Here is a 25,789-nt window from a genome sequence, read left to right as displayed (position 1 = left end):
CCGCTCAACGGTTCCTCCAAGGATCAGGCAGTGAAAGTAAAACCTCATGTTCTTTACTTCTCGGCTTCAGAACACCTCTCTGAAGCTGTGAAAATGATTTCTCGGGATTAACTTTGCATCCATTCTGGTTTGCAGCTCCCTTAAGAAACAGATTCATTCCAGTCCACATGAAGTTGCATGTTCTCCCGGCTGTAGTTTGCAGTCAGCGCTGCAGTGGATGTCAGTAATAAACACCGTGCAGGGGGAGCCTCAGATAGCCTCCGTCACTATTTTCACCAGATAAACTCTTATCTCTTGTAAGCAGATGGATTTCCTTCATGGTATACGTGCCATAAACGTGCAGCGTTATTGGTTCATGCCTCACGCTGACGCTGCTCTGTGTTGGGTGTGTGATTATTCTGAGTTTAGTAACGCTACAGTGAGGAGATACCCCGGGGTCAGGAGAACGTCCTAAATACTCCAGACGTTACACTGGGCCAGAACGGTGACTATAGGATGACATTTTAAGGATGAGTGGCACCACAAGAAGCAACGTTGACATTGGCTTTACTCTGAAAGGTTTGTACACCCTTTTAATTTGACCTTATCTTTTAAACTGTTAAACTGTTGCAAAATGCTGTTCCTTTTGTCATTTGTGCTAATACACAGCTTTGTGTACATAATCTGAATTAAGGACATACTGCGACTACTTGCTAAGTGTATACTGTGTTAAAGTATTCTCGTTAGTAATTCTGAACATTTCCCTGATCCTGCAGGATGCGCTCCAGTTTAAGTCTAGCCGTCTTCCTCCTCCTTACCGTACCAAGTGCATGCAGTGTTGGTAACCCCTGCCTCTGTTCAGCTCTCCTGCCAGCTAGACTGAAAGTCGACTGCAGCTCTCAAAACCTCACAGAGCTGTCTCATTTGCCCCCAGACACCACAGAGCTAAATGCGCAGGACAATCAGCTCACATCTGTGGTTCCAGGTCTGTTCGACGGACACGTTGGCCTCAGAAAGGTCTCCCTGTTCAATAACCCCTTCCACTGTGACTGTAGGATCCAATACTTGAGGAACTGGTTGCTGAGGAACAGGGATATTGTAGTGAAGGAGCCCGTCTGCTCCACTCCGAGCTCTGTGGCTCAGAAAGCCATCACCGAACTCACCGATGACCACTTTTCATCCTGCCGCCCGGCAAGATGCACAGATGGGATTTACAGCGCCATAATAGGAGTGGCTCTGTGCTGCCTGGTCGTTCTGCTTCTGTGGAGCTTGAGTCTGGCCAGAAAGTCCACCTTCACTCTGGACATAGACGAGAGACATTCAGGGTTCGAGGCCGACTCTTTGCGCTCGCTGAAGCCCAAACACAGGAGGAGGTTGAACACCGGGCTGTCGGAAGTCGGCTCCAGCTCAGACTTTCTCGACGCTACGGAGGATCTAGAAAGGCCGCTGATCAACATGGAGTTACTGCCACAAGTGCTGGATGTGTTACACAAGAAGCACAATATAAAGATCAAGGCCACCTGAAGGACTTGAGCTGAGGGCAGTGTCAAAGCTGGGAAACTGACCCCTTGCAGTTTTTTTTTTCTTTTTTACAAAAAAAGCAGTTGTTGCCAAACAGCTACACTCATGTTTCTTGACACCTCATCTGCATATTTTGATTCTTACATCTTACAAACGCAACAGAAACCTACTGTATGTGGCAAATTATTCTACAAAAGCTTCTGCTGTTCACTGTAAGGATTTACTTATTGACGTTAGAGCATTGTGAAATACTGCTAATTTAGTTAAAATTGATCAAGGTGTAGTGAAAGATGTCTCATCAGTCTGTGCAAGATACGCAATTGCCCTGCAACTGATCTGTTACTCATTATTTAGTCTGTTATAGGTGTCCATCAATATCTCGGTCATTTCTGATCAGTTGTGCAGTATTTCTAGTTAAAAGAAAAAGACAAGAGTTTGCAAAACTTGTGTAACTATTCCTTATATATTTTTTTTTTTAACGTATTTACAATGAGTGGATTACTACAAATGGGACAGTAAACGCTTTTGATGTAAGTAAAAGTCCGGTTAGCTTCTTCTGTTACCTTTTTCAAAGCGTGGATTTGTAAATTACAACAAACCGATTACGGCAGGGAGGTATGGTAACATTTAGCCAAGATGGAATCTGTGCAAATACTGGTCAGGGCCCTCACAACTAGACACAATGTAGACGGACGGACGGACGGTACTACCAGAGGACAATATTGCACATCACACAGCCGTCTTTACAGTACAAGTATGACTCTCATATCCATGCATAGATTTTCCAGGATAGATGGGTAAACAAATGACTAAAAATGCAATAATAAAAGTCGCCTCTTGAATATGCCTAAAAACACCGGCAAAGTCCTGTAATAAATATAGGATGGTTTTAGGAAACATTACCGTCATCTAAAAAAATACCTAGTAGGGTCAAATAAGGCAGCTTCTTACACATTTGCTTAATTAAAAACAAGTAATTGAAGACTACCACAAGAAGAAGAAAAAAAAAACTATATAAAAGAGCCGACAATGGTAAAAGTTACACGATTCATTTTCTCTAAATTTTTTTTCTTAATGTTTAAAAGATGAGTTATATTTTGTCAACGCCCTGCCAGGTGGTTAAACAAAGTCCACAGTGTTCGGCTCCTACAGGTTTATGCATTAAGTGGTACCCCCGGGCTAACACCGTCGGCTCATGGCTCTACTGAGGCACAAACTTTTCCTGCTCGAAGATGAGGTCAACAGCTTCTGCCACGTCCTTCACGATGTGGCCCGGCTCCACCAGCGCGGGGTCGAACCTGAAGTCCCGGTGGCCGTGGAACACAGTCTCTTTGATGCAGTGGCTGGCGTCACACGGCACCTCCTCGTTGGGGTTGTAGACGCCCGTGCAGACCAGGACGGACTTACAGGAAGTGGCAGAGGGAAGTGCCAGCTCGCTCTCCCACAGGCTTTCGGCCTCCTCCTCCCTGGGCACCGCCGCGGTGGACCCGGTGGCGGCCGCCAACTTGGCAACAGCTTTGGGGTTCTTTCTGGCTGCCCTCTCCTCCAGGTAGCGGTTGTACAGGTTGGCGCCGTAGATGTCGGTCATAAGGTTATCCCTGAGAAGGCAGGGGGAAAAGAGATTAATCGGTGCATGAGGCAGCGAGTTAGTGCGTACTGATGTGTGTTTAATTCCTGGTTCTCTAGGCAACGATGAAGCGGCAGTTTATAACAGCGGTAGAAGCAGAACAACGACAATGGGGTTGATAAAAAAGGGAAGTGAAATCTGCAAGTTCTAAGAGTAAGGCATGATATGGTCGCACTTGCGGGCAGTTCACATGGAAGAGGTCAGCTTTTCTCACAGAACTATAGAACAAAGTCTTAATAAGACTTCCTCCTTTTTAGTCTGCAATCTTTCTACCTCTTCATATTACTTGCATTATCATTAGACTGCATCAAATGTCTACTTAATGCTGCCTTCATTTATTTGCAAATTGAGATAAAACTTAAAAAAAAAAAAAATAACCTGTGTCTCACCCTATAGCATAAAGGGAAGTGACAGGCAGCTTCCACTGCCTCTCCATGGCCTGGCTTCTGATGAGGTACTCTGCAAAATGGTAGGTCAGCTCGCTGGGTTTCCCCATGAGAGCCTCGTACTTCAGGTCCTTGCCCGTTATCTTCTTATAGATGTTCTCCAGGCACACGAGAAACGTCCCGTGGCCAAACCTGATGGGAAAACGCCTCAGCTCGTTGATTCGGACCCTTTGAGGATTAGCTGCTAATGCATGAAAACTGATTTTCTTTTCTTTTCTTTTTTCCTTACCGTGGAGAATGTGCTTCAGCCATCCACATGAGGTCCATGTTGCAGGCCAGCAGGGGGAGGTGAGGCATGCTTTGGGCTTGGTGAACATTGCTGAGGTTTCCGTTGGTCAAAAGAACGTCAATAATCAGCTGCAGGTTGGTCTCCCATCGAATTGGCTCCCCGAACAAAATCACAGCTGTGCGAAAAGATTAAGATGCAACGTCTGAATTATCAGCGATGATCAAAGTAAATGTGGCAGAGCAGACGTTAATGACATTGAGAACTGACATTTCATTTTATATAAGAGCTATGTTCTCACCTTCGACTTTTGGAAGATTGACAATAGGATTGGACTGAAATGAAAGAATGGAGACTTAATGTTTGCCGTAGTGTTTTTCTTTCGCAGCCAAAATCTAATTAGATCACAGCAGACATCTTGACTTGTCACAGGAGGGGAAAGCACACAGTAGGTCTATTTTGTGATGGTTGTCCTGCTTTTGTACATGCTGGCTCAGTGACACCGACCCTGGAACTGTGTCATCATTACAACACTTGTGCGTTCCCGAACTGTGTCAAGTCGAGATGTCTGTCGTGGAAAAGGTCTAATTCTCACCGGCAGTTTGGGTCTCCTGTTGTGATCCACCATGTCCAGCAGTGGGTAAGACTCCCTCAGCATGTCGATACTGACAACATTATTAAAGCCCACACTAATAAAAAGGCGTTAAGGAGAAATTAGGAGCATTATTCAAGTCCAAAGTTTAAATAAAAAAGTAATAAAGTAAGCTTGTAGGATACTTTTTAGCAATTTCCAGGACCGGCCCCTGTCCTGACACCAAGACACACTTGTCGTGGAACTTCTTAAACATCCTCAGGGGGCTATGAGACATGATGACTTGGTCTTGTGTAATCTGGAAATGGAACAACGAACATTACTGGCAGCACAGTAGGAGTAACCAGGTTTTAAAATAAAATAAATAAAATAAAATAAATAAAAGAATCTTGTGTGGTGATTACTCACCGGCACTCCCAGGATGTGAGCGAGCTGGTCGGCTTTTGTTTGCCGGAGGCAGTTCCCTGCGTTTGTGACAAAAACGACTGGCACCACAAACCGTCCCCGAGAGTCCACCAGCTTCTCGAACGCCTTCTTCGCAGCCGGGATTGGCATCCTCCCGCGGACCAGCACTCCGTCGATGTCGAACAGCAGCCCGAACCTCGGCTGTGGCTGCAGGAAGGGAGGGAGGAGAGATTAATAAGATAAATAAGACAAAATAATCCTTTCATTTGTCCCACAGTGGGGAAATTTGCAGTGTTACAGCAGCATACAGAGAAGGACGGAGCAGTAAACTTAAATAAATACAAAAAATAGCAAATTAAATAATTAAATACAATGGTAGTTCTGCAAAAGGGGTCTATACCATAAACCAAACTGTAAATGATTGAAAGTTAATGTAAAAAAGTACTATTTCTAACAAAAATAGTAAAGAAAATAGTGGAAACAGATGAGGATTTGCAGCTTAAGTGAATAACTAATGTCATTTATGTGTTAGGTTAAAAGATGATGCAGTTAAAGGCTTTATTCCTGCATGGCTCACAATCCTAATCCACAGATTTGTATAAACGCATGAGTAAGTTTTAATTCATTGTATATTCATGTACAACAATCTTTTTTTCCCACTCGTGATGATGCATTTCTAACATATTCGTGGCCATAAAAATAAAAATAAAAAATGAAACAGTTTGGGCCTTTATTAGAGGAGGGGGGGAGCCACTGTAGAGGGAATCCTGTGGTGACACAGCAGTAAACAAGGGATATCTGGAAACGCTTTAAGTAGAAAATCTCACAGTTATCCGATCACACCAGTAAACAGAAACATCTTTGTGCGTTTCCTTTGTGCTTTTCTGCATCTGGGTCTGGTTAAGGCAAACCAGGAACACAGTGTATCCGCGGTTGTTTTTCTCGTGAGGGTGAGAAAAAAAAAAAAAAAAAAAAAAGAAACACAGCAAAGCTACATCTGCTGCTGTTGCCCCTGATGTCAGCTCCCCTGTTGTTCCATCCCCCGGGCGCATCCGCAGCTGACCAAAGTTGCATGCAACAATGTATGCAACGTCGATCGGACACACCGTAAACATAAAAACAAAAAAAAACAGCAGAGAGAGCAACAAAGTATCGCCATGTCGCCACTGTCAGCGGCGTACTGTTCACCCGAGCCGAGGAGCGGCGACGCATCGGACCGTACCTTGCTATCGGACCGAGTTCCGCAAAGCCCGCACCGAGTACCGACAATCCCAGCTTTTCGCCTGGCTGGACGGTTACTCAGGGTGCACAGGCCCCGGCAAAAAAACGGCAGGAGTCCCCTCATCTCCTTTACTTATCACCGGGTTTTAAAAAAACGAAAAGGAGAAAAACGATCGAATCAGAACGACCCCCGCATGAAGAAGCCTGAGCCGGCTCACACCGGCCGCGCTGCCTGGCTGCCTGGCTGGCTGGCTGACGGACTGCTCGGCTTGTTTTTCTTTTTTTTCTCAGATATTTCCTCGCCGAGAGTTTGACTGGGCGAGATCCGATGACGCCACATGAGGAGTAGGAGGGTCTCCTGCTGCATCTCCGCCGGAAGGAGCTGTAGGAGCTGCATCTGCACTGCAACTCCCGCTGCCATTTTAGGCTCCGAGGTGGAGCTTACCGCTCCTTGCACGCACCAGCAAATCTGCGGGACACATGGGACCGCAGTGCAGAAACAGACAAGGGCTCATTGATCGCCGCCCTCTCTGCGATCACCGCAGCTCTCTTTGATTTCTTCGGGGAGCGGGGGCGGAGGGAGGGATTTATTTATTTATTTATATGTTTTGCAGAGCACAACATGGCTACTGGTAGAAACCTTCGGAGATTTAACTTCCTTTAGGGCGCAAAACCAGTTCGCTTTGGTTGCTTGGGTCACATGCAGCAGTCAGTTCTCATGTCCTAGAGCTGTGCTAAACATGCAGGAAGGAATCAGACCCGCTCAATAGCTCAAATCCTATCCCCCAATTTGAAAACACAAGAAAGATGCAGTGCTTTTACACAAATAGGTGCACACAGGTTAAGATGAATTTAGCTGGACTGCATGGGCGTAGTGATGCAGATGCCCTGCAAAAGTAGCTTAACAAATGAAAGATATGCAAATATAAAGCCAAATCATCTTGGCCTGTAGGTCATCTTTCAGATTATGTTGCATTTACACATATTTGAAGACCTGTTGCCACACAGGCTCATGTTTAAACATCTATATGTATATATATATAATGTATGTATTGCATTAAAACCAGACAACAAGCTCCTCCCCGTGCTCCTCCAGCTTTATTGATAGTTTAAAATTACACTTCTATTTTCTAGGACTTCAGTTGCACTTTCCTTCCGACTTAAAAACTGAGTACAAGCAAATGGTATTTATACAGTAGTCTAAGTGATATTGTACAAAAATAACATTTTGATTTCTGTGAAAACATTTTTTTTTCATTCCCAAATAACTCCTAATTCTGCTGCTCTGACGACTGTTCTCGATGTTAAATTTTGCCAAGGTAAGAAAAAAAAAAAATTTCCAAAGCCATTTTAAAGGAAACGTCTACCTTGGACTACCAAGTGATATTTAAATTGTAAACAGATTTCTATAAAAGAGCATGTTTCTTTTAATACCTCCAAAATTGTTTATATCTTAGTAATATAACATGTAGTTGGTTACCGCCCACGTTGCTGCTTGTAGGGCTGAAATGCATCATGTTATGAACTATTTCCATGTCATACTCTCTTGGCCAACTCATATCCCACTAAAACAAACCAAAATAACCATACATGGAAGTCTGGTTTCCATTTACTCCCTTCTTCTGTCTCATTTTACTGAGACACACTTCCACAAGCTCAGAGGTCCTATAGATTCCCATATGTTTAGTCCCATTTATTCATCTCTGATCACCAGTGGCTTGGAAAGGGGGGGTTCTTTAACAAAGCATTATACATAACACCGCTACCAAACTAAAACATTTTTGTATTGAATGCAGAAAGATATTTTTTCACCCCTTTCATTGTATTACATGTCGAGAGGCTCACTGGCCTGGGACTAGCCTCTGTTAGCCAACCTTTGGCCAGTGAAGAGGATTCAGAGAAAATAATACAACCAACCATCAATCTGAAAAAAAGGAGGGGCAACAGAGGGCACTGATTATGCGGTGGCTTCAATGGTGCACTCTTTTGCCAGGTGGCCGGCCTTCCCGCAGTTGTAGCAGTTGGTCTCGCTGGCTTTACTGCAATGCACGGCAACGTGACCAATCTCGCCACACCTGGAATAGAGACGGAAGTCACTTACTATTAAGTCAAACACAAAAAGTTGGCAACATACTGGCACTGGAGCTCAGTAAAGCTTCTCCAATCAACACTTACCTGTAACATTTCACCTTATCACAAAGTTTCTGGATGTGGCCAAACCCACCGCAGGAGTAGCACTTCTGCTCGTTGGCATGGTCACAGTCGCGGGCCATGTGGCCGGCTTTGCCGCAGGTGTAGCAGAGCTGCTCCCTCTCCTTTTTGGGCTCCTTGCAGTCCCGGGAAATGTGACCACTCCTGTGGCAGTTGTAGCACGCTGAAAGAGTTTGAGAAAATATTGGCTAACTGTAAAAATGTTAAATCTTAGTAGATGTAATTTAAATGTGCACAAAATCCCCAGACTGTTACAATCACTCCATTAAATGCTGTATCATAAAATACCTCTCAACACCAACTAAATTGAATTGAAATAGAAGAAATAGAACTGCAATGCACACCATCCTCAGTTTGGTCACAATCCCTGGCCATGTGTCCTTGGTCTCCACAACGATAACAGAACAGCTCTGTAACGACACAGAAAGGTATGCAAAGATGAACAGAAGACTACAATGGTTGATTTTAACTTGTTTATGCCTTTCCCACCAAACTGTTTCTCCTAGGACTATTATCAGTATAAAAATAGTGAATGCTGTGACGTAACCCAACATCAAACCCTGAACGACAGCTGCCAAGTGAGGGAAAACAAAAAAAAGAGTATTTTTTTTTTGTAATTAGAATGGATGCAGTCAGAATAGCATATAGTACCCTTGCCTCGTCCCCGGCCCCTGCCACGTCCACGTGCGCCGCTGGCGTTAGGGCAATGTTTGACCCAATGCCCAGAACGGCCACATCCAAAGCACTCGCTGTTGCTGCTCATCTCCATTACCTAAAAAGAAAGAAAAATACAACACACGTCAGTCGACAACATTCTGCTTCGTTTCGTGAGCTTGCAAATTCTGGGCATCCGCAGCGCCGACACCTCACAGCAAACGCACAAAGGAAGATAATTATCTTCTGAGGAAAAACGTGCTAGAAGCCACATTTATTTTTATTTTATTATATTCTGGATGAAATAAAGCTTAAAAAAAGTGGCTCCTTGTTTAAAAACTAAGCTGCTTAGCGTGATGTTAAAACCTAAAAGCATTACCGGCACATTACTCTTGTCACCAATAGCTAAATCTGTCTAAACCACTTACAATCACACCAACATAATGCGCTTATGATCTACTCACACATATTATACTATGAAATAGTTGGTGTAAAAGCTTGTTGGCTGTTAAATCAATTGCAGCGGTTTACTCCGATACAAAATAAGCAATAGTAAATTGCTGATATTCATCAAGTGACTGTGCGTCTGCAGGGTGGTCTGAGTCGAACAAACTGTCTCTTCTGTGGTTTATATATATTTTTTTCTGGTGGACTACAATAATTTTAACAGTTTTTCATGGCCGAGTCAAACATGAACTACTCACACACCAGCACAGCAAGATTCACTCTACCATAATGACTACCAGGGGGTCTAATCTACAGCCAAACAGGAGGGCACATACTTCAGCTGCAGAGTCTATCATAGCTGACCATTACACTACAGTTGACTACTAATCTAACTTACAGGGCTTCCTCAGTGGGATCATGATGTGATCGCCATAGGTCAAACTTCTGTTTGCTGACAGAGCTGAAGACATCAAGTCAGGAAGAATGTGAGTTAATGAGTAATCAAGATCTCCGCATTAATCACCCAAAAAAGACGACGCGGGATGAGAAAGCTAGGCTGCTGGATTTAAATGTCTGTTTAAAAGATGTAATAGCACTGTGAAACATGTTTACTTTTTATCATTTACTATTAAATGAATGGTCAACCGTATTCTAATCGGGCCCCAACCTCCAGTTTAAGTCTCAAAATAGTCTTTAACTCCTTACTAGTGCCACTTAAATCTTCCGTTTTCGCAAATGTATTCTTTTAGATCAATCTGATCAATGTGACAGAAGCAGTCGAGTTTATATAACCACTGGGAATTTAGTGCAATAAATGTTGCATACCGCTGACCACCACAGAAACGAGCATGCAATGAAAGCATGCTGCTGATTGTATGCTAACTTAGCTTTAGAGGGCAGCACGTCGCATCGTGTTATGTTAATTTCACATCTGCAAAAACAACAAACCCCAGGTCTATTAAAGATTAAGATATCTCGCTCAAATGCGCAAAACTGCGTCGCTAAGCCCCGTACGAAATCAAAGTACCGCGATTCCGATGCGTTTTGCGCGTGCAAAACAGCAATCAAATGCCAAAGGTTGAGGCTACGCTAACGGTGGCCTAGTCACGTTGATTTTTCTGCGCACTCGCGAGACACTGGTGCTGCTGGCTAGCACATGCTAGCACACCACCTCACGACCACGACCAAGAAGCACGCTTCAGTCGACGATCGATCCTCTTTCTCCAGTAAGAAAGTGGCGATATGACATTCCGTGCGGTAAATGTTTACATTTGACGGCTTTTTGACGCGCGCTCGAGAGAATTTACCACAAATACAAAATTTCCCGCGCAGGGCACAAACACCAAAGTCGTTGTGACGAGCTAACATTAGCAGGCCGGACTCAAGACCCGATGCTCCGTTAGTGAAACCAAACCAAGCCAGTGCGTACTCACACTTAAAGCCCGATAAGACGTCCAATTTACGGCCAGTATTACTTTTATCGTGCAGTAGTTTCTAAGTTAATAGATATAAATCATCTTTTGATTAAATTAATGCCAATACCGTTTTATTGCTTACCTTGACGGCTACCTAGCTGTGTCAGTGTTTACGCCTCCTTCTTTGCGCTACATGCGGTGTGAACAGGAGTTCCTGAATTGTCATTCACAGTATCCAGTAAAAACCTGCACAGTCATTGGCCACATAGTCTGCAAGCGACCAATCAGACTCGAGGATTTTCGGACACCGCCTCTATGAATCAGCCAATCACGGAGCTAGAACGGTCCCTATTCCCTTAATAGACTGACCTTATTTTACCCACTTAATTTTTAACGTTTAAAACTCATTAAAATGAACCGTTTACAACAGGAATATACTCACACTACAACATGTACACATCTGCTACAAGCACAGCTAAACACACTGCTATTATTAGCTCTAATTCTTCAGGTATTTTCCAAAAATCAAGACATCTTCACATAGATTGACTATTCTTAATATTTTAATACGAAACCTGAACTTTTTTCCCCTGGCCCTTTTATTATTTATTACTTTAGTGATGGAATAAAGCTTGAGATAAATCTGCATATTGGAGGTCTCTGTGAGCAATTTGAAGAGCCTCATCAAATGGCTTGTAAGGATTTACAGACACCTCTCTAATCTACTTTATTATACCTCTTACTTATGTTAGCGTCAGAATGGAGAAGTTCCTTGAAACATTTATAGTTGTATTTAATTAAACTTACAGCAGTGACTAATACAGATCTCAAAAACACTGTGTGTTTGTGGAATCAGTGCAATAACCTGTAGAGATTTCTGAATCAGGTTCTGGTCAACTCAAATGAAAATGTGAGGAATTAAAATACATCACAATCTGAGAGTAAATTAATGACGACCGAATTATCCAGAACCATTTTCAGTTATTAGGCCAAACTTACTGATAATTTTGACTAGTGCGATGACCAATACATACATTAAAAAACAGCATACATAAAACACACTCAAGTAATTTGCCCACTTTTGAACACACACGAAACAACAGAAACATTTGGTTTGTGAATGCTGTATAGTTAAAGTAATTAAACAAATTTATGAAATATTTCTGAAAATCTTTAAGGATCAGGAATTTAAATGTTGATTTCATTAAGCCTAAAATAATTCACGATCTAGACAAACTATGGTATACTATGTGTGTGTATGGGATTCCAACTGCTGCCAATTGCAGAAACTAAGACAGATATCAGGAGCAGATTTATGCAATTAGTGCAAAAGCCCTTACAGAGATTTGTATATTCGGAGAAGAATTATTACCAAATTATTTGGTTGAAATCACTGGTAACTGTTACAAGATTCCGATGAATAGTAAATACTGTTTTTAAAATGTTATACAAAAAAACATATGTATATTTTCCTCACTTTTTAAACATAACTAAAATGAGAATTTATAGGCTATATATTTAGTTTGGAAAAGCCCCAAAGTTAAACTGATGAAACAAACGTTAAAAATATATATTTCTGAAAACTTTCAAACATCTGGGACTAACAGACCTAATTCTAGATTAAAACAAGCATACAGGAGTGTGCATGTGCTTTAAACTGATGCTTTCACATACATATTGCTGTATTACCTCTACTGTTTTACGTGCCCTGATTGCATCTTATTTTGAATACAAGAGGACTGATAGAGACACGATCTGTGGGAGGTCCAAGCATCTCGCATCTCAGCTAACGGGCCTGAGTGCTCTGGCCGATCAATAAGTGGGAAAGATCTCAGTCATCGCAGTCTTAAGGTGGCTTTGGTTGTAACGCTCTGAGGCAGCAGTTTCTATTTTCTGCGGGCTTGCTTTTGCAGCGCACAGCTTTTAACTCAAAGCAGGTTGAAATATAACAACGTGTGGTGTCTAATTTTGAATTGGGTAAGAGGTGGGTCTGCATAATATCCGCCACCGACTGAAACACAGTGATGCTGTTGCATGTGGGGTGGAGTACCTTAAAACGCTCCACAATGACAAAGCCCTGCCCTCATCTTCAGGAACATTATTTGCTGTCACTGTTACTTGTTAGACTGCGTAGCTGTTCGAACATGCCATTTTCAGTAAAGTAATTTGTAAAGTTTGATATGTAGAATGAAAGTGGGAACAAGAAAGCAGCATGGGTTTGTGATTTTGATGCCTGGCTTAAATTGTCCGCTGCTGCTGCTGCTGCTGCTTTTTTATGGACACAATGTATGCTGAACCCACGAAGACATACATACCGGGTTGTTAAGAGCATTGTTTTTATTCTCAGATGGTGTCAACTCTGCAAGGACCTATGAGCCATATGTGATTAGTGCACCTCAGGGGACCCAGACCGGGATGAGATGGTGAACACATGGTGAGTGCAGAGGCTATGGTTTCATGATGATTCTGTTTCAGGGCCAGTTTGGGAAAGAATTAGCTTCTTGGCTGACGGAAATGAATATGATGTCGGGAATACGGATATTGAAATTCAACTAAAAGAATGATGCATTTGGGTCCACACAATGTAGGTGTTATTTTATTACTTTAATCTACGTGCCATAATACATGTCTCCACTGTCTTTTTGACCACCACATACACTCACTTGCCAGTTGATTAGGTACACTAGTGAAAAGAAATGTTATTCTAATATATAAGTCATGCACTAAATCTTAGCTATTAGCTTAGCTTTATGAAGGTTATGGTATTCAGCATTTATTTAAAATAACATAGAGAGCTGTTCAACTTTGTTTTCATTTAAAGACTGTGGTTTGTGGTGCTATTTACTTGTGTTGTGTACCAAAACATGTTTTTATTATTTTGACAACCCCATTTTAGTCAGTAGGATAGCTAAAGTTAGTATTTAATTAAATACAGTTTAACAGCACAGTGAACTACATTCTCCAAAATGATCGTACAGTTGGATTACCACCTTTCCTACACAGTTTTAATGACACATAAACTGAGCATTATAACAGTCGTACATGGGGATTTCGTGCAGGACTGTAATATTAAAATTCAGTAATTTTCACTAGTGTACCTAATGTTTTGGCAAGACTGAAATGTTTGCAGTGTCCCCTTGTCTCCAGATGATGGAGCACTCGGAGCTAACATGGATCACTCCTTTTACTCCAAACCGGTAGTAGGCAGATTTCTTCGCTTTTCAAAAGATAGCCTACTGTTGCAACTTCTATATTAAAACCTTCTCTTAAAATTAAATACGTTTCATATACGCAGCAAGCTTTACGGAAATATTTGCGATGATAAGCCAAGGGGAAAGGCGTCAGTCTTACGGGCGACGCAGGCTACAGAGAAGGACTTTAAAGTGCATATGTGTTAAACGTGATCACATCAACAACCCGGGGTTTTTCAAAATAAACTGTCGATTTTTCTAAAATGAACAAATAAACCAGTTTTGCCCAAGTGGGAGGGCTTATGTTTGTGCTATCGTTGCGCAGTGTGAGTGATGCTTGCAACTCTTGTTATGACTGCAAGGTCCTGTTTCAATCACTGGCGTCAGACGGACGCAAAGACACCAACTCAACCCGCCTCACCTTCTCCCGAACAACGTAAATATTGATTTGCAGCGCGGAGCGTTACCGAGCGACTTATGGGAGTTTTAATTTGAAAGCGCTCGGCTGGATTTAAAGAATATCCCTCGTCGTGTCACTTTGACGGTCCGACGGTTTTTTTTCCCTCTCGCATTTACCACGACTCGGAGATTAAACTTTTCCTGTGTTGTTTTAAGTGCTTCGCAAAAGAGACTCGCCTGTGACCTTCACGTCTCGCATTAATGCTACATTTACCGGATACGGGGGTATTTTTGACACAGTTTCTAGGTCTTTAGCAGCTTCGACTTTTTTTTTTCCTCTTTTCTTTGAATGCGTTGCAAATATGATGATGTCACCGACGCCACTTTTTCCCGAAGTTATGGCGGAGCACAACTTTTTTAACTTCTCTTGGTGAGCATGTTACAAGCTACTGCCTCCTAGCATTGCTACTCTTTGACACATATTTGACATGCTAACCGTGGCTGTTGAACCGCTACACCGTAACGAGAAAGAAATGCGGCGTTTGAACAAGTGAAATTTGAATGAAGGGCGAACAGAGCCGTGCAGTGAAGTTTAACGCCGTAAGTCCGCCTCTTGTGGGCCTTCGGGCAGTTTTTTTACTGTTTTAACTGGATCTACCAGGCCTTACAAGAACACACGTAGCTGCTAGTAGCTACCAAAGCTGTACAAACCCTGCACGCGTGTCACTAGTGGCCGTACATTGTTGTATGCACAGTAAGAAGTTTGATTTAGCTGGAGCTCTGGTGAAAGCTTAATGCTCCCTCTCCCATTGCTCCCAAATAATGCTAACCTGCTGACATTGTTCTCACCTACAGTTGTGACTTTGAACGCCTCACAGAGACGTTTTATTTTTAGGTGGATGCAACGCTGATGAGGGTTTGTAAAGCCTAATTATTCCCATACATTTCTTGTTGATGGTGTCCCTTTTTCTGGCTGCACCACGGCGCTTGTTTTGAACACAATTCCAGCAGCATGGTGGGTAATAGTGTGGAGGACCCACAGTTCTCACAGGTTCCTGCTTTTCTGCACCACTGACAAACCAGTATGTCTGCTGTGACAGCTCAGCAGCAGTAAATCATAACTCCACCACCGTGTTAGCAGTTCTTTGTGGAAGGCACACCAGAGATAATGAAGCAGTTTTGCAGGGGGAGAGTCAAAAGAATCAGAAAAGTAGTGTATGTGTCTGTGTGCAGCCCTAAAGTTTGTATTGAAAACAAAGCAGAACAATGAAGGTAGATTTTGTTTTAGACAGCCAGTATTTTTCAAGTTATTATTATCTTCTGTTTATTTAAATCGTCCCTCTGTGGATATGTTGTAATCCTTTGCCGTGTGTTTTAAATTGCTGAGCTTTAGTTGTCTGTTGTCGTCTGACCGTGCAGACAAAAGATTCTGTTGAAAGCGTACACTGTAAATAACACGACTGACCTCTGCGGTGGCCTGAGATTCTCCAGGTCTGAGTGGATTAGTTCGTCTACATTGCTGTGCTGCTTGCTTTAAAAAGGAAAATGCAATTGCTGGATGTTGCCTATAATTTTCATTGCAGAGCAGGCTAGGGCCCAGAGTTTTAATAAGCACGGACGACCACTTAAAAGGTCGGAACATAAATGTCCTCTTTGCTTTTCTCGTCACGCCTTTCGATACAGTTGCTGCGTACATACCTGAAATGGCCCTAATCGTGCCATAATCCAAGAACCCGTGCGCTTGGTGAGATTATGTTTAGCGATTTCATCAAACAAGTTGTCGATTCTTTATTTTGATACTCCCCCCCCCACTTTGAAAGGTCATCATTCCTCTAATCAGTTTCAACAGTCATGCACTCGAGGAAGTTTGATTTCTTAGTATAAAAATTGGTCCCTTTTTAAAACCACAAGGCGAATGTTTAGAAGAGTTATTTGTCATTGTACAAGTACAAAAAACAAATGGAACTGCCACTTCTGAAACAGTGCAACTTTAAATACACACAAAGTGGCTTCATTAAAAATAAGCTGCATCAACAATAGAACCAAAAAATAATACTATACAAAAATATTAAAATTAATTGCACATTGACTAATTAATAATTTGATATGATAATAGCTATAGAAACAGTTTTATGCAGAAGTCCAAATGTAAAATATTCATTCTACATTTTGCATACTATAAATTTCCTTACTTAGAGGGTTGACAGCTAACATTGATTTTTTTCCCCCTCAGACCATTGCGAGCACTTGGCCTTACTAATGGAGCACCTTCAGGGAGCGTGGAAGACGCTGAGCAATGGCTTTGGGATGAGGGACACTGCGTTCGACGGCCACTGCCTTTCCCCAACCATGGTCCAGGACTTTCACATTCAGCGTCGCTCCTCCGATGACAGCAAGATGCCCGACTCAAAGACTAGCAGCACTATCCGCGTCTACCTCCCAAACCAGCAGCGCACTGTGGTGAGTTGAGTTCTCAGCCCATTTTGACTTCATTTGAGGCTTCAGGAAAACTGCATTGTTATTAAGTTACTTGAAAATATACGAAGCAGTTGGTATCCTTGCTGACAAGAGAGAGTTTTCTGTATATATATTTTTTTTCTTTCTCGTAGGTAAATGTGCGACCAGGCATGACTCTTTTCAACTGCCTGATTAAAGCATTGAAGGTTCGAGGCTTGCAGCCTCAGTGCTGCGCCGTCTTCAGGCTGCATCCAGGACAGAGGAGGTGAGCTCAGGACTGTTGATGATTTGTAACCAGATCAGACAAACAAAGCTTGCCCAGACCTCTCTCTCTCTCCTACGTGCTGCATATATCTTGTTAATTTCTGTTTTGCTTTTTATCAGTAAAAAGTTCCGGATGGATTGGAACACCGACTCGGCCTCGCTGATTGGGGAAGAGCTGCTGGTGGAGGTTTTAGATCACGTACCTTTGACGACGCATAATTTTGTGAGTTACCCCGGAGCATTTGCAATATCGCCAAAAAAGTCCTACCACTAAATTATTAAATACACACTTTTTTTTTTTTTCATCCTCAGGTTCGGAAAACATACCTGAAACTAGCGTTCTGTGATATTTGCCAGAAGTTTCTTTTGAATGGCTTCCGTTGCCAAACATGCGGCTACAAATTCCATGAGCATTGTAGCACCAAAGTGCCCACTATGTGTGTGGACTGGAGCAACATCAGACAACTCTTGTAAGTATATGATAGTATAATTTAAAAAAAAAAAAAAAAAACACCATGCATAACTTTTCTTTATGTCCTCTTACAATATTTATTTTAACAGATGTGAAATAAAGAGGCATGACATACTCACATTCTTTGTATGGAAGCTTGTAATTTAATTTAAAATAATCAGATATAAAGCACTGTTCATTGTGCTGCTAAGATACAAAGAGAAAAGTGTACTGGCACTAAGCGCATACATGACTTTGCATACTTGCACTCAGAATGGTGGTTTATTAGTATTATTTTGCATGCAGGCTGCAGATCAATATCACTGTAGCCCTTTTGCCTGTCGTCTAAAGGAGTCTGCTGTTATTTGATGAAGCACTTGCATATAACCAGGAACTATAAAGTATTCAGCCTATGCTTCTGTCTTCAGGTTGTGTCCAACACCAGGTGAGAGTGGTGCCCCGTCCCTGCCCTCGCTGACATCCCGTCGTATGAGGGAATCTTTAACACGGTTTCCGAGGTGGGGCAAAAATGTTGTCTTTAGTCTGTCCATAACCTGTCCCCCTAGTTTTTTTTTTTGTTTGTTTTTTTTAAATGTATGCATAGACAAAATGCAAACTTCATGAATAACCACAGACCCATACCTGTTTTTCTACTGGGGATTAAGGGCTTACTATTCTGTGGACTTAAATTTATGTTTTAAATGAATGTGTTTTTCTTCCTCATAAAACTTACACAAAGCTGATTTTTTTTTTTTTTTTTTTTAAGAAATAATTTAAATCCTGCGTTGTTTGCATTCATGTTATCACCACGTGTAGATCGTTTAAACAGCCACTCCTGTAAAATCTGAGTTAAAGCAATAGAGCAGGCAAATAACATGCACAGTGTAGAGAGAGTACACAGTCTCTGAAAGCAGCGGTTGTGAATGCCCATGTTAGGTTGTTTGAAGGTGATTTTTGTCCAGTGTAATGCTGCTGATGCACTCAATGGTGTAACCTACTGTGGTTTGTCTCCACAAGTCATTCTAGTTGTGAGAGCCGATGATGAGGGTGCTGCTTGGCCCACAAAACCGAAAGCAAACAGAAAGCACGCGTTAACTTTTTGTGGATTCATGATTCTAAAATTGAGGCGTTAAACATCGGTGTAAACTGAGATACGTTCACAGGTCTATACTTGACTGCAACACGATTGTAGTTATGTTTCCAAAGACCCTTAATTGTAATTGAATTAAATCCCGTTTTTAGTGACGTCCTCAGCTTTATGGGGGCTTACCAGTCCAAGAGCTGATGTAATAAGGCAAGAAAAGAGTCTGTTGTTTCAGTGGCACTTAAAATGGTTCAAAAAGCACTCTGAGCTGCCAAATTAGCACTCACAAAGTATTGAGTTGTTCCACGTCGAGCACTCTCAAATACTCTTTTGAAACATAGTTTTGCGTTGCCAAAAGGGGTATTTCTTCTCTTTCACTTTTGAAGGTGTGATATAATCTGATCTCTGCATGTATATATGTCGTTCAGCTGGGGTTCTACTGACCCCGTTTCAACCAGCAGCCACAGCGCAGTATGGTTAGCAGAATGTGTAGCAAGGCCTCTGACTGAATTCAGAGGTTTATTTATGGACAGGTTTTTTTTTGACAGTGCTCTTGTTCTTTTGTTTGTGTGTATTTTAGTTAGATGTCGTTGCCTGTAAGTTAACATTTCAAGTCAGACCAACATTCAGATTGTTTGGAGATTAACATGTTTGGCTTGTGAGCTTTGTACTCTTCAACTGAACCAGTACCGATCTTGGCAAACATCAAGAGCAAAATACCTCTACAGTGTAAAGCTAGTTGGCAATGACACAAGGGGAAGGCGGCAATAAATTTTTTTTGTAACCATCAAGTATGGTGCGTGATTATCCATCAGTTGTCTATTGATGGCACAACATAAACACAGTATATGATGCTTGAATGGGGAAAGTGAGAGAAAATGACAGAAATGAAACCAGAAAGCCCCTGCACCAACTGCCACCACACCCACAGCAGTCCAGTTTTAAAGAAGTTACAGAATTCAGCATTTGTTCCTGTTAAATGTCAGCGGTTGGTGCTATTTTGAAGTCACAAGCTCAGTCTTAATACTTGACTATTTCACCCTCACAGCTCAGCCCATCGATATTCCACCCCCCACGCCTTCAACTACACCACACCCTACCCACCCACAGGCGGCGGTCTCTCCCAGAGGCAGCGCTCCACTTCTACACCCAACGTCCACATGGTTAGCACTACCCTGCCTGTAGACAGCAGCATGATCGAGGTAACTACACACCATATGGGCCCCTTGGGTACTCCTGTAGGTTCAGGCAGCCACTCCTAAAATATCTCATGCCTGAGACTGTTCTTGCCCTCCTTCGTACATCTCAGGCATTCCAACTATCTTTGTCTTCTTTTTTTCTACTTCTTATCTACCTCTGAGTTGAGTAATCCACCTGGACAGGGCTCTGTCTGTTTTTTGTAATTCCCCCTGTTGGCATCTTATTTTTGCATTTTTTTTTTTAAATACGTGTGACATTTGACTTCCCCCTGTTCAGTTCTAGTTTCTGCTTTAATACCGTCACTGTTGCATAATCAGCGCTCTAGTTTGTCATGCTTTGTAGACAGTTTCCCCTATATACTGCCCAGGTAGAAACCTGGGCATCTCTTTTGTGATTGTTCCTTCCTCACTTTCCTTTACTCTGTCCCTTTTCCTCCTGTCTCTTCACTGGCCTGTTGTATTGTACCCTTCTGGGGAGTAGCTAGACTGCCTGAATACCTCCCCCAGCTCCTGGTGCCATAGATTCTGGCTGAAGAGGAAAGTAGGTATTGTGCACTTCTCCCAGTCTTTTGTTGAGGCCTCACCTGAGAGTCCAGAAAAGGTTAGAAAGCAGAGTGTCTGTGTGCAGTCTGAATGGTATGCCTTTCAAACAGGCTATCTGCATTCATATCTTAGCTCTGCAGTCAAACCATGAGTGACACAACAGCACATGGTGTTCTGTTTGGACAAGCTAACCAATCTTTTGTTTGCGTTCTTTTCTTCTCTTAAGGATGCAATGCGTGATCATGATTCGGGTAAGTGCCTGTCCTGCAAGTTTTATGTCATGCACTTTTGTGTTATGGCTCCTCCCATGTGTTCTACACTTCCCTTTTTGATTGTGCATTTATTTAAAACAAAGAGGTATTCAAACTTGCACCTTTGTAAGGTCACTTGTCACATTTAATTGTCATTGATATCATTCAAGACTAAACTGGATGAGGTAGACCCCTGAGCACCTTTGTTAATCTATATATTTTCCATTCCACTGACCACCTCTGTTCATTTGTACATCATCAAGTATTGCATCTGGGATGTTTGCAGCACTCTCTGAATATGAATATGATACAAAAAAGAAAATAAATATTTTGATGTTCACTATATATGTATACTATGTTTGCATTTTAAAAGGATCTATTTGTATTTAGCATTATCCCCAAATAAATGTGTCCTGTAGTAGATTAATACCACCATGCATTGCACAGTGGGAAAAAAAAATCTAATTTAAAGGAGTGAGTAGTAATTTAATATCTGACGATCTTTTTTTATTTTTTTCTTAAAGCGGGTAGCTCCCCCAACCAGAGCCCCACAGGCTGGTCCCAGTCCAAAGCCCCTGCACCTGCCCAGAGAGAGAAGGTCCCATCCTTTAACACTCAGGAGAAAAATAAAATTGTAAGCTGATAACTTGGCGCATAACATCTTGGCGCAATCTGCCATTTGGAATATTGGCTTAAGTTAACAGTTTATGAATGCGTGTCATCAGTTGCATCTTTCTGATGTGTGTTCTTCCAGAGGCCTCGGGACAAGCGTGACTCCAGTTACTACTGGGAGATCGAGGCCAGCGAGGTTTATCTGCAATCCCGCATCGGCTCAGGCTCCTTTGGAACTGTATACAAAGGAAAATGGCATGGTAGGAATACATTTTCATACTACTCATGACATTCTGGAGTGAGTTACTTAACACAAAATGACAGATGTGCATGCAGCATTACATGCATTTATTTATTGTGCATTTTTTTATTTTTTTTTGTTTTAGGTGATGTAGCAGTGAAGATTTTAAAGGTGACTGACCCCACACCAGAGCAGTTCCAGGCATTCAGGAATGAAGTGGCCGTCTTGAGGTAAGAAATAACTTGAACACAGCAGCAGTTTCAATATTTTGCAAGCCGGACCATCTTCATTTCTAACTTTTATCTTATCTTTCATATGGTGATTTCCTCTTCCCCTCTGCGTCTTGTCTCAGGAAAACGCGACATGTCAACATCCTGTTGTTCATGGGCTACATGACGAAGGACAACCTGGCCATTGTTACCCAGTGGTGTGAAGGTAGCAGCCTCTACAAGCACATTCATGTCCTGGAGACAAATTTCAAGATGATCCAGCTCATAGATATCGCCAGGCAGACCGCTCAGGGCATGGAGTAAGTAATCAAGTATGGGGCTTCTCTGACAAACCAGTTTAAAAATAACTGCGATATAATAATCGTTTCCCCTCATTTTTAGCTATCTGCACGCAAAGAACATCATTCATCGCGACATGAAGTCCAACAGTATCCTTTCTATTGGTTTTTCAGTGTGTGTACTAAGATAACACCACTTGCCATAAGCGTCATGCAGTACAAGATCTATCTTTCATCAGTTTGTCGTAGCTGTATCAGATTCCTTGACAGAAGCGCAGACATCTTCTTGCATGAAGGGCTAACGGTGAAAATCGGTGATTTTGGCCTTGCTACGGTGAAGGCCAGGTGGAGCGGCTCACATCAGGTGGAGCAGCCTTCTGGTTCCATTCTTTGGATGGTAAATAACAGCTGTGACCTCCTAAGAGCAGTGTACCACTCTTAAATGTGGGTCACTCATTATGAACTTAAGCTGTGCATCAACACCTTGTTCAGTTTCTTCCGTCATCAATGTTGGAACTTGGCTGCTACAACCTTAAAACTTGTGGAAAAGTGTATGTTCCAGGGTGTAAATCTACCACAGCGATACGGAGGCTGTTCTGAGATTCTTGTGTTGTCAAAAGCAAAAAACTTAAATTATAAGATGCCCACCATGAATCTTACTTTTTATTGTATGTTGACAGGCTCCAGAAGTTATCCGGATGCAGGATAACAACCCATACAGCTTCCAATCTGATGTCTATTCCTATGGAATAGTTCTCTGTGAGCTCATGACGGGAGAGCTCCCATATTCCCAGATAGCAATCAGAGATCAGGTAAAGTCATTTACAGATGTATTACCGTATGCTAGGTGACAATAGTATAGTAGCACATCTGTGCATGTCTTGACATTAAGGTGGCATGATGGGTTTCACCAGTTTTGTCGTCCCAAGTTGTTAAGTTTGATTATTTCAAAACAAAGCTGTAACCACACAATCAGACATGTGACTAGGCCTTAGTCCTCACCTGGGACCCAGGGTCAGGCCAGAAGATGGTGGAAAGACACTGTGTCACTGTCTGAAGGGGGTGGTGGAGCTGGCCCCAGGCCCACCATGGAACAGAGGCGGGCGCCATGGAGCCAGCGGCCTAATTTTAGAGCCCGTAACACAACCCTGTATGTGTGTGAGAGAAAAGGGCTTCATACGTGCGTGTCTGTAGTTTTTGGTCAACTCGTAGGCCATGAGAACTGGACGGAATCATACCTGACCCACTGCTCATTTCATTTCGCTTCGGTCCGTATTTAAATAAGATTTGAGTTCTGAACAAAGTGTTCCCATAAAAAGTGTTATGATCCACTGTCGTATCCTACTCTCCTTGATACTGTAGAATGACTTTGTACTCAGCTGATCTGGCAAGCACATAGAGTACTCCTATCATCCTTTATCTTTGCAACATCATGCCCTCATGCCTTCACAATAGCTCCAGTGTTTTAGATGTCTGTCACCTTAGACTCACTGGCCATATTTATAAAGTATCTCTGAGATGGACGACTGATTTATGATTGAACTAGTGTCTGCTGTAGTTCCACGGACTTTAATAGTTGAACTCTTTGTGACTCCCTCTCTTTCAGATTATCTTCATGGTGGGAAGAGGCTATTTGTCCCCAGACCTCAGTAAACTCTACAAGAACTGTCCCAAAGCCATGAAAAGGTTGGTGGCAGACTGCATCAAGAAGTCCAAGGACGAGAGGCCGCTCTTTCCACAGGTGAGCTACTCTCACGTTAGACAGTCAAGCTGAATTAAGAGTGTGTAGTTCAACTCATCTTAATCTTCTCTTTCGTGAATTTTTAGATCTTGTCCTCCATTGAGCTCCTGCAGCATGCCCTCCCGAAGATAAACCGCAGTGCCTCAGAACCGTCCCTGCACAGAGCCTCACACACTGAGGATATCAATGCCTGTACTCTGACCTCCACCAGACTGCCTGTTTTTTAGCAGATCAGACCACAGCACTGCCCCTCCTCCTCCTCCTCCTCTCATTAAACTTGCCTTCCTCCTCCAAATATACAAATCAGTCCAAACATTCTGTACGCCCAAAATTCTCTCCATAAAGATGCTAATGTAGACCAACAGATGTACATGCAATCATACTTAAACCCGTGCTGATCAATAAAATCTGCCAGGAAACGAGGAGAGAGGGAAGTGCAGAGAGAACTGCATCTGAGATTAACTGTGGAAGGAAATGAGAGTGGTGATGGATTCCAGATGGATGTGCACATGAAGACGCTGGCAAAGGATACATCGAGGTGATGCCTTGCTTATCACCACATGTATTAAGAAGTATGCAGAGGCTTCGTGTTGGCATTGTATTTGGTATAAGTTGTAAATATATGCACGCACACCTACCTAAGACAGCAATGAACAGACATTGAAGGAAGCTTAAGAGAAAGATGAATGTTTCTCTTGATTTGGCTTCAGTGACGTGAAGCACACCCTTCTATCAGCCGGCCTGGACACTGATGAAGAGGAGTTTTTAAGCTTACCTGCCTTAAGAGGAAACAAAGCCTGGACTAAGATCCTGCACAACTTCACCTCCTCCTGATATCACAAAGCCGTTGGATGTAGTCCATTTAGTTGCACAGTAGTAGTTGATTTTGCATTGTCTTAAATGATAATGGAGTAGACATGGGATTTTTTTTTTTTTTTTTTTTTGTCTTTTTTTGTTGTTGACTTCTTTTAATTGCTTTTCCTTCTTGGGTCATTTTGGATGAATTATAGCCTGTCAGTCAGCAAGCATGATGGAAATGGAAATCTGCACATTTTAAGCTAAAGCAATGGTTAAAAGCGCCTTCAGTGCTCTGTGTAAACCAACTTGCAGATACCTACACGTTCTTGTCGGTCTCAACCATCGGTAGGTCACACGAGCTGGACATTTGGCGGTTGTCTTAAATATTTAAAATGATTTGGAGACTAATTTGTTTTTGTTTATCATGTCACTTTCAGGAGGTTAACGTTTTATTTTGAACTCGGTGAGAAAGTTGTTTATTCGATATTTTAATAAAATTAAGTTAAATTCCTTTGCCAAAATAGACTGCATGGATCCTTTCTTCTTGTTTTGGAAATGTTTTCGTTACTCAACATGTCGGTGACGCAAATTTTAATTTAAATGCAAAAGTTGAAGCAGATAATGTGGACAGCTAGCATGAGATTATACTGTTCTCTTAACACAGCAAAATCCCACACATGTGCAAGACTTTGTGGCAGGGTGTAATGTTTGCTGTTGCAGTGGCAACGTGGTGTAACCTCACAGGGGATCCGATCCAGACACGCCACCAAGGGATTCCACCATTGGCTGATGACCCTGTGCACTGCACCGCCACTGGCAGGCTGAGTGGAACAACAATCATTCAGCAAGGGAGGGGACATGTGGTGGAAACGAGAGAGGACAGTTATATTTTGTTTTAGTGTAAACATCCAGCGTGCAGTTCCTGCTAAGCAGGACCACTTGACTGCATTCAGTCCAAAGTACAAATGTATAGTAAATATGGGTTATTTGCTGTGATCTAAATGTGGGGATAAGTGTTTATTTTTCATGCTTTGTGACCCTTTGAGGCGAAGCCGGGGCACGCAAGCTAATGATCATTTTGGTCACTCATCATACACCATCAGCACTGGGGTGAAGTAAGTGTCGTTAAAAGTAGAGCAACACAATGACAGCAAAGCCTTTGCTTAACCATCAGTCATCTATTTTTGCAACACTTGTTCTATATGTGTTTATCTGTTCTATTCCTGCATCCTGAGAAAGCACAAGGTCCAAGTGTCCTACTTCCCTGACATACCATAGCTCCATCTAGTGGTTCTTCCAGCATGAT

At 42.3% G+C, this 25,789-nt stretch overlaps 4 protein-coding genes across 10 annotated transcripts; 2 read left to right on the top strand and 2 right to left on the bottom strand.

Annotated features, from left to right (window-relative positions):
• Positions 1-279: 279 nt before the first annotated feature.
• gp9 (glycoprotein IX platelet) lies at positions 280-2,044 on the top strand. The gene is made up of 2 exons (XM_084552712.1): positions 280-558; positions 756-2,044. The coding sequence occupies exon 2, from the start codon at positions 757-759 to the stop codon at positions 1,501-1,503; it is 747 nt and encodes a 248-aa protein (XP_084408838.1). The 5' UTR covers positions 280-558; position 756; the 3' UTR covers positions 1,504-2,044.
• Positions 2,045-2,178: 134 nt separating this feature from the next.
• LOC311493892 (haloacid dehalogenase-like hydrolase domain-containing 5) lies at positions 2,179-6,297 on the bottom strand. The gene is made up of 8 exons (XM_084552709.1): positions 6,019-6,297; positions 4,800-5,003; positions 4,577-4,689; positions 4,395-4,488; positions 4,101-4,134; positions 3,803-3,977; positions 3,517-3,705; positions 2,179-3,098 (listed from the first exon to the last, which is right to left on the bottom strand). The coding sequence occupies exons 1-8, from the start codon at positions 6,139-6,141 to the stop codon at positions 2,702-2,704; spliced, it is 1,329 nt and encodes a 442-aa protein (XP_084408835.1). The 5' UTR covers positions 6,142-6,297; the 3' UTR covers positions 2,179-2,701.
• raf1a (Raf-1 proto-oncogene, serine/threonine kinase a) lies at positions 3,866-25,004 on the top strand. Of its 6 annotated transcripts, none has more exons than XM_084552704.1 (18): positions 3,866-3,936; positions 13,092-13,178; positions 16,568-16,794; positions 16,944-17,056; positions 17,176-17,278; positions 17,368-17,525; positions 17,935-18,024; positions 19,639-19,792; positions 20,559-20,583; positions 21,108-21,217; positions 21,338-21,455; positions 21,582-21,666; positions 21,789-21,965; positions 22,048-22,094; positions 22,223-22,341; positions 22,625-22,756; positions 23,551-23,685; positions 23,772-25,004. In XM_084552704.1, the coding sequence occupies exons 3-18, from the start codon at positions 16,594-16,596 to the stop codon at positions 23,910-23,912; spliced, it is 1,908 nt and encodes a 635-aa protein (XP_084408830.1). In that variant the 5' UTR covers positions 3,866-3,936; positions 13,092-13,178; positions 16,568-16,593; the 3' UTR covers positions 23,913-25,004. The 6 variants fall into 6 exon arrangements, with proteins under 6 accessions (XP_084408830.1, XP_084408831.1, XP_084408834.1 ...); XM_084552705.1 differs by lacking the exon at positions 3,866-3,936 and adding an exon at positions 9,015-9,814; XM_084552708.1 differs by lacking the exons at positions 3,866-3,936; positions 13,092-13,178 and adding exons at positions 14,300-14,764; positions 20,271-20,390.
• On the bottom strand, positions 7,097-10,993 carry cnbpa (CCHC-type zinc finger, nucleic acid binding protein a). Of its 2 annotated transcripts, none has more exons than XM_084552713.1 (5): positions 10,887-10,993; positions 8,880-9,000; positions 8,573-8,638; positions 8,193-8,391; positions 7,097-8,092 (listed from the first exon to the last, which is right to left on the bottom strand). In XM_084552713.1, the coding sequence occupies exons 2-5, from the start codon at positions 8,995-8,997 to the stop codon at positions 7,975-7,977; spliced, it is 501 nt and encodes a 166-aa protein (XP_084408839.1). In that variant the 5' UTR covers positions 8,998-9,000; positions 10,887-10,993; the 3' UTR covers positions 7,097-7,974. The 2 variants fall into 2 exon arrangements, with proteins under 2 accessions (XP_084408839.1, XP_084408840.1); XM_084552714.1 differs by having other exon boundaries at positions 8,886-9,000.
• Positions 25,005-25,789: the final 785 nt, after the last annotated feature.

The sequence above is a fragment of the Chelon labrosus genome (genome assembly GCF_963514085.1).
Source record: "Chelon labrosus genome assembly, chromosome: 10".
Taxonomy (NCBI): Eukaryota; Metazoa; Chordata; class Actinopteri; order Mugiliformes; family Mugilidae; genus Chelon; species Chelon labrosus.
This window is presented reverse-complemented; position numbering and strand designations above follow the sequence as displayed.

Bases quoted from the DNA above. Each gene is read 5' to 3' on its own strand.
- gp9 (XM_084552712.1), top strand. From the start codon at position 757: ATGCGCTCCAGTTTAAGTCTAGCCGTCTTCCTCCTCCTTACCGTACCA.
- LOC311493892 (XM_084552709.1), bottom strand. From the start codon at position 6,141: ATGAGGGGACTCCTGCCGTTTTTTTGCCGGGGCCTGTGCACCCTGAGT. The intron at 4,489-4,576 runs GTATCCTACAAG...CCTTTTTATTAG, and splicing joins GTCCTGGAAATTGCTAAAAA to TGTGGGCTTTAATAATGTTG. The intron at 3,978-4,100 runs GTGAGAACATAG...CTTTTCGCACAG, and splicing joins CAATCTTCCAAAAGTCGAAG to CTGTGATTTTGTTCGGGGAG.
- cnbpa (XM_084552713.1), bottom strand. From the start codon at position 8,997: ATGGAGATGAGCAGCAACAGCGAGTGCTTTGGATGTGGCCGTTCTGGG. The intron at 8,639-8,879 runs GTACTATATGCT...GTGTCGTTACAG, and splicing joins GGGCCGGGGACGAGGCAAGG to AGCTGTTCTGTTATCGTTGT. The intron at 8,392-8,572 runs GTGTGCATTGCA...AAACTCTTTCAG, and splicing joins TTGTGACCAAACTGAGGATG to CGTGCTACAACTGCCACAGG.
- raf1a (XM_084552708.1), top strand. From the start codon at position 16,594: ATGGAGCACCTTCAGGGAGCGTGGAAGACGCTGAGCAATGGCTTTGGG. The intron at 21,966-22,047 runs GTAAGTAATCAA...CCTCATTTTTAG, and splicing joins CAGACCGCTCAGGGCATGGA to CTATCTGCACGCAAAGAACA. The intron at 22,757-23,550 runs GTAAAGTCATTT...CCTCTCTTTCAG, and splicing joins AGATAGCAATCAGAGATCAG to ATTATCTTCATGGTGGGAAG.